The sequence below is a fragment of the Sesamum indicum genome, linkage group LG6 (assembly GCF_000512975.1).
Source record: "Sesamum indicum cultivar Zhongzhi No. 13 linkage group LG6, S_indicum_v1.0, whole genome shotgun sequence".
Lineage (NCBI taxonomy): Eukaryota > Viridiplantae > Streptophyta > Magnoliopsida > Lamiales > Pedaliaceae > Sesamum > Sesamum indicum.
Window position 1 is genome coordinate 16,227,548 of NC_026150.1, and position 7,695 is coordinate 16,235,242.

Sequence of the window (7,695 nt, forward strand, 5' to 3'; positions counted from 1 at the left end):
TCCAATTAAATACTATTAGTCAAACGAAATTTGTAACTGTAAACTACACTATTTGGAAAACAAATATCCTGAATTGCAAAGTTGAAATTAGAGTGACTAAAAATGTCACTCCACCATAATTACGGATCCAAAAAAGCATTAAGCATCAATACTTGGAAATTAAATGAAAGTGCCAAAATCTAAAAAAAAATAAACTCTAAACTGTAATACTTGAATTTATAAACTGTAGATCCAATCAGTAATGTGTTGCATGCGTATCATATTTGGCGCTCAAAAAATCTAAATTAGCAAGCAAAAAATATAGATTAAAACAAAAGAAAAAACATTTATTAATTGATGCTGCTCAACGACAGTAGAAGAAATTAAGGAAACAAGACAGAGGTGGAGCAGTTTATTTAATTATGCTGATGCAAATGCACATTCTCGACCACTATAGCACTAGTACTTATTCATCCACCTGCTCAGCGCCATTAACAACAACAACAACAACAATTAAAAGAGAACACGACACAACACGCTATTCAACATTCGACAATCCATCACTCATCTACTGCTTGCACCTACAAGTTTCTTACTGCCCAGAAACTTAGAGAACCATATGGCTGAGGCTTTGGGATATCTTTTTTGTTGATTCTCGTAGTCTATATATATAAGCCCGAATCTGACTGTGTATCCTGCAGCCCATTCAAAATTATCACACCATGACCACACGAAGTAACCTTTAACATTCGCAGGTACCTGCTTGTCCCTGCAATCACAAACAATTATTTAATGCATCTCTAATCCATACAATCAATCATATATGTTTTCATGAAAACTTACTTCATTGCTTTTAGAAGATATTCAAGATGGCGTTTATGATAGTCCTCCCTCATGCGGTCCGCACAAGCATCTTTAAGTGGAAGCATTAGGTCGTTCCTTTCATCCACCCCTAATTAAGTACGAGTTGAAAGCTAGTTATCAAGTATAACATAGCAACTGAGTACATATGGAGTGTGTAATGTACCATTTTCAGTGATGTATATAGCAGGGATCTTGTCTTTGTATTTGCCGTTGACGTATTTTATCAGCATATTGTAAATTCCTTCTGGATATACGTGTAACCACTCCGAACCAGCCTATGTCGATCCATACAAATTTATTACATAACTCAATTTGTTATTAAAATGTAATAAGATTAAATTTTCCAGCCCAATAAAATTAGTTGATTACATGATGCGATGCGATATAATTTCTACTTAACAATAAATTAATTAGCAAGTCGATGAGAGAAAATTTAGGACTAATAAATTATTAAAGCACATGCATATAAACTTCAGTAATATTAGTTAATGTAGATCTCTGGATTTCACCTGTGGGCCTATTAGCTTCTCAAGGGAATCAGCTGCAGAAAAAAAATAGCATAAGGATGGAATCAGCTGCATGTATTAATTAATTTGGTTCGAAAAGAAGAATTAAGGTGAAGAGATGAAAAGAAATAATAATTAGGTGAAAAAGTAGTTACTGTAACTAAGATCCAGGCGCTGATCTTCCTTGTAGCCTTGTTTGTGGCTGGGATTGGGGTTATTGGCAACATAAAAGGCTGTGTAATAGTTTAGACCCAGAAAATCAATAGAGCCCTTGAGCATCTTGGCTTCACCATCTGAGAAAGCTGCCAGATTTCCAGAAGGGACGTAATCTCTCATACTTTTTGGATATTGACCGGTTAATACAGGCTCCAAAAACCTGAAATTATGGTCGCATAATTAAAAATGAGACGTCAAATGATGTTATAGTTAAAGTAGTGGATGATGAATGAATGAATTAATTACCATCCCAATGTAAAATCCATAGCTCTTTTGGCTGCTTCTTTATCATCAGCATCATCTTTCACGTGAGGCTCACACCAGAAAAAGTTAAGTGCGATTCCTATCTTGCCCTTTTGACGTCCTTGAAATTTGGTTCTATAAGAGTGAGCAGCTTGTGCATGAGCGAGCAGCAAGTTTCTTGCCACAGTATATGCATCTTTGGCTGGATCCCGCGTTCGTTTGGAGCCACTGTAATAAATTTGATTCGAGTTGGGAGCATGTGCATCTCTGGGTGGATCTGCCTCCGAGTATAGTTTGTAGACACTAGTGCTAATATTATTTATAATGGAATTGGAGGGCACTGCTTTCAAAAGTCGATGATCATGTTGCTCAATAAGTCGATGGTGTTGCTCAATATGGTGATGTGGTCTACTCCTATAGGGTATGAATTTCAACATTTTGGGCGATGTTTGTGGTAGAGCTGCTGGCGGAGACGAATTCATTACAACATCTGTCGGAGTTGCGTATAGATAATATTGAGAAGCTATAGGCGGAGGTCCATGTGCAATGACTGCCGGAATAGAATGAATTGGAGGTGAAGGGGTTAAAGCAGGATCCAGACCAGGTGGAAATTCGTATGTCACGTATCCATTATAAGCATAACTCCATGGCTCGTTCAATGTCATCCAATATTTCACTCGGTCACCAAATTCCCGAAAGCACACCTCTGCAAACTCCCGGAAGAACTCCCTATACATTAAAACATGTATCACAATCACAATAATATTTTTTACTTGTAATCGTTAATTAGTACATAGAATCTTGAAATAAGATCATAAAGTACTCACGCCACGTCTCTGCTTAAGAAGCCATCGTACTCTTGTTGCAAAGAATGAGGAAGATCGAAGTGAAACAGAGTGACAAAGGGTTTCATGTCTGCAACATCACAAGTAGTTAATTAATGCATCATGTATGCATATGGTAATCCAGATAATGATCGGAATATGTACATAATTGACAGTGGCGGTGAGTCTAACCATTTGCGATGACAGTGTTGATAAGATCATTATAGTAGTCAATGCCTTGTTTGTTGACACCAAGGCTAACCCTTCCACCTAAACACCAACTCAATTTCAAATATATGTATTTCAAAACTTGCACGTACAGAGTTTAAAAATTAATTAATGACTAATCATTTATATGTAAACCAATAAATTGAATAATTAATTAGTAATATTGGTTTGTGTCATCAATGATATATATATATATAAGAGTCTAGTTTGTATGAATTATATATCTTACGAGGCAAAATTCTTGACCATGAAATCGAAAATCTGTAGGCATCAAAACCCATGCTCTTCATCATCTTAATGTCATCCTGAATACAGTACACAAATCTATCCTTAATTAGTAAACAATATGTAAGTGAAGTATATAAATAGGTAGAAGAACAAAATAAGTTACCTTATATTTGGTATACATATCAGCAGAGACGTCTCCGTTGGATCCATCATGAATTCTGCCTGTCACTCGCAAGCAACCCATTCATATATAAGCGTTATAAATGAAGCTGGTAACTACTTGCCCTAATTATATACAGCTTTACACATGCACATAAATTATTCATGCAATCTTTATATATATATATAGAGAGAGAGAGAGAGAGAGAGAGAGAGACCCCGAGTTTGGGTAAAAGTGTCCCAGATGCTAGGGCCTCTACCGCCTTTTGCAGCACCTCCTTCATGCTGAAAAATTGTAAAGGATAAGCAAAATAAAGGGGAATATACGATTTTAGTCTTGTAATTAGCGATGATATTTTTAATTATGGACGAATTAATTTTTTTAATTTAATTCTGTAATTTTTTAAAAATTTTTTATTTGAGTATTTTTATTCGAAAATTACGTATAGTTTATGCATGATCTAATTAAATTAGAAGTTTGGCGAAATTGACTGGAGTTGCCCTAAATTGCATTTTTTTTAATTATTGCAAAATTTAATTTCAACATGGTCAAATTGCCACCTCTATAAATATAGAACTAAAATTATATATATAGATTTGGCACTTTACTCATTGGAGAAAAGACAATTTTAGTCTTGTAATTATAAAAAATGGTAATTTTGACCTTGTTGAAATCAAATTTCATAATTTGGTCATACAGTAATTATTATTATTTTTTTTTAATTTTAGGACAACTCTAATCAATTTTGCCAGAAAATGAGATGTGATTTGTATACATGACCTAATTAAATTGAGAATTCCTGCAAAGTTGGCTGGAGTTGTCCTAAAATTGCTTTTTTTTTTTCTTTTAAGTTACAAGACTAAATTGCGAAATTTGATTTAAACAAGACCAAAATTGCAATCCATATAGTTATACAACTAAAATTGAATTTTCTCCAAAATAAAAATCAACATATTAATCCAAAAGAAGTTAACATATATATTATGTATGCAGTAGAAAAAATATAATATTTAATTATGACTAATTTGTATGGTTAAAAGTATATAGCTGTAGTAGATAATTATTGTTTATTGCCCGCAATAATTGTCGGTCATGATTTTCTTGATTGCGGGTAAAATATTTGTCATGACTAAGAGCATCATAAAAATAGTTTTCATGGAAAATAAACTAATTTATATTAATTTTTATTTAATTATGATTAATAATAATTATTTCCGATGACTTTAGGGCATAAACAATAGTAAATTTTTTTAGTGACGTACACAGGTTTCTGAAGTATATCAATCTATCTATCAATTTTCTACATATCAGTTAAAGGTATTTATGGAATTATTTTTAGAATAAAGATGGACAAAGAAGTGGTAAATTACAATGAACTTTTCTGATGTATGATGTTATTACGAATACCTTTATGTTGTTTAAAAAACGTTCAATGCCTTCTAATATTTAATGAAATTATGTACTATTTGGATGGAATTATCAATTTTATTTTTATTGTATTTTTTTTAAGATTTAAAAAATAGGACGACGTGGATGCAAATTTTAAAAAATTATCCACTGAAGTTATAACAAAATTCAATTTTTTTTAAAAAATAAATAAAATTATAATTAATAATTTACAGAAGCATTTTGATAAAGAGAAATAGATAAAAAGCTAAAATGGGAGGGGTTTGAATTTGATGCCAAATAATAAAAAAGTATTTATTAATATAAAAAATAATAGAAATAGTGATTGTAATTATATATTATTCACCTGGTAAGCAGAAGTAGCAACTCCGAAGACAAAATCTGGAGGGAAGTGAGTACGAGTGATTTGAGAGAATTTCTTCTCCATTAATTCCTAATAACACTCTTTTTGAAAGGATTTTGGGGTTGATGAACGATGAAGACCTAATCCCAACTCTACCTATTTTATAGCTGTGATTTGCATTAATTTAAGTAGACTATTAAACCTAATTGACTTAATAATTAAGCCAACGCCACCTGTCCTTAAACCCATTTTCCTGGAAATTCAATTCTAATAACCCATTTTCAATCATACTTTCATACTCTATCTATATAACAATTTCTTTATTTTTTTGTTCATATAAAAGTTTTCTTAATAAATAATAAGGTTAAATAAGTTTTTCAACCTGCACCTAAATTATGTATTAAGTGCATTTATTTACTTAAACTATAAAATATAATAAAATATCGCGTCGTGTTATGTTTCAATTTTTTTGTAACAAAAAATGACCTTATTATTTACGCTCCCTAGAATGTATCTTTTAACAATCATTCACCTAAAATATGATTTAAGTTATTATAAAAGAAATATTTAAAATAAATTATACCCAAAATTTATAATTTTTATAATGAATATAGAATCTGTATAAATTTTATAATTTTACAATTCTTATATTTCTTTACAATCTATTAAAAAATTTAAATAGTTTTAGCTTGTGCTATATATCTATATTGATTCTTTTACAAAATAAAAATTATCAATATAATTTTAAAATATTACATTGTACATATATATATATATATTATATACACGCTGTAAAATATACAAATCTATAAATTCTATAATTTTCTTTAATGATATGATTTATTTTAATTATGCATGTGTACATGTAATTGGATAAAGATTTATAAGTTATATAACATACTTTCTTTTTTAAATAAAATTATATGTGTTATGTATTTACGCATATTTATTTTTTAAGACAAATAATTTACTTTCTAAAATATATTTGCATCTATTGAGCTTGTAAATATTTTTTTTATTATATAATTTATAAAAAGCTATAATTTTAAATCACTTATATATAAAAGTAATTTCAGGGGATATTTTTTTTTTTAATAAAACATACTTTAGGGAGTAAAATAAAAAGTATAAGAGATATGGAAGGGTATTTTTGTCCTACCAATGTCAAATTATTATCAAGAGCATTTTTGTCACTTTTTATATTTTAAAAGAACTAATGCGATTATATATATAGTTCACAGGTGCAAAATGCATTTAATTTTAAATAATAAATAATTTATAAATATTTTTACAAGTGATTTATGATTCCAAAATATGTCATAATTCGGGGTGATCGAGGTGGAAATCAATTCTAATCAAATTTTTTATAATATAAAAAAGAAGTTGAACAAATTAATGAAACGTGGCAAATTTACGTGGTATAGTAGTCGCATACGATATATTGTATGTTGGTACATAAGCTTCAGTCAATGTCTGTGATATTAAAATTTTCTAGTACGACTTTAATCTGCAGGCACCTTTCTTGTAAATTGAGTAATTAGTAAATCCACGACTTCAAAAATTAATATAGTTGACCGCTCGTCCCTTCATGACAATACAAGTGTAGGTTTGCATTCATGTCTTCAAATTATTTTATTGCTTTTTTTGAACAATAACACTATTAATATTAATAAATTTGGTTATATACAAGACTATTTTCTATATGTTCACATTGGGAAACTTTTCGTACATCAGTATTGCATGTATTCGAATACAAAATTTGGGTCAAAATGAGAGGCAGGAATTTTACACAAAATTTTGTTAATATTTATTGTTTTTGGTTTGAAAAATTCAGATTTTGGTATTGAGTGAAAGTATTTGATAGTATAATGATCAGGAAAAAAATCTGCAAAATAACAAAAAAAAATTAGAGACAAAAAATGTTGGGAGTTTAGAGATCGAAACAGAGATGGTAATTTGTAAGGATTTAGAGACATATTAGAGACGAAAATTGTAAGGTTTTACAGACAAATTAGAGACAGAATTAATAAACAAAAATTTTACCTTCAGAGATGGATTAGAGACGGAAGTACTTTTTTATCAATGGAATTGAGACGGATTACTCTAAAATTTGTTCTGGTTCGAGAATCAACGACGAAAATGTTCGATCCAGAATTAGAGACGAAATATTTCTGTCGCTAATATTTAGCACTGGGCTTTCCGCCACAGAGTGCGGCGACGATTTTCCATCGCTGATTTATTTTACAGACGGAAATCATAATTTCAGAAACGGAAATAAATTTTCGTCTCTAATACCCTGTTTTCTTGTAGTGCATAATCAATTAAATTTAAAAAGTGAATTAGAAATAATAGAGTTATTATTAGTTTGTTTGACAATATAATTGTACATACTAATATTTTATTGATGCTGCTAAACGCACAAATTAATATTGTCGACGACGAGTATTAATTAGTAGCTGAGCGCGCGATGTGCAGTAACAACAAACACCAGAGGAAATTAATCAAAAGAGAATACAATAAATACGCATTAATCCAACATAAGACAGATCCATCACTGCCATGGCCTCCATCACCTTATTTCTGCCCAGATTCTTGTTTCTTCTGTTCACGCACAAATTTCTTAGTGGCCAAAAAGTTAGCGAACCATATCGCTGAGGCTTTCGGATATCTTGTGAGATAATTCATGTAGTCGACGTA

At 30.4% G+C, this 7,695-nt stretch overlaps 1 protein-coding gene across 1 annotated transcript; it reads right to left on the reverse strand.

Moving 5' to 3' along the window:
* LOC105164618 (beta-glucosidase 24) lies at positions 318 to 5,150 on the reverse strand. Its single transcript, XM_011083310.2, has 12 exons — positions 5,002 to 5,150; positions 3,466 to 3,532; positions 3,252 to 3,310; positions 3,090 to 3,165; positions 2,825 to 2,902; positions 2,636 to 2,723; positions 1,812 to 2,537; positions 1,505 to 1,725; positions 1,353 to 1,384; positions 1,007 to 1,118; positions 823 to 931; positions 318 to 748 (listed from the first exon to the last, which is right to left on the reverse strand). Exons 1-12 carry the CDS (start codon positions 5,080 to 5,082, stop codon positions 544 to 546), a joined length of 1,854 nt encoding a protein of 617 aa, XP_011081612.1. The 5' UTR covers positions 5,083 to 5,150; the 3' UTR covers positions 318 to 543.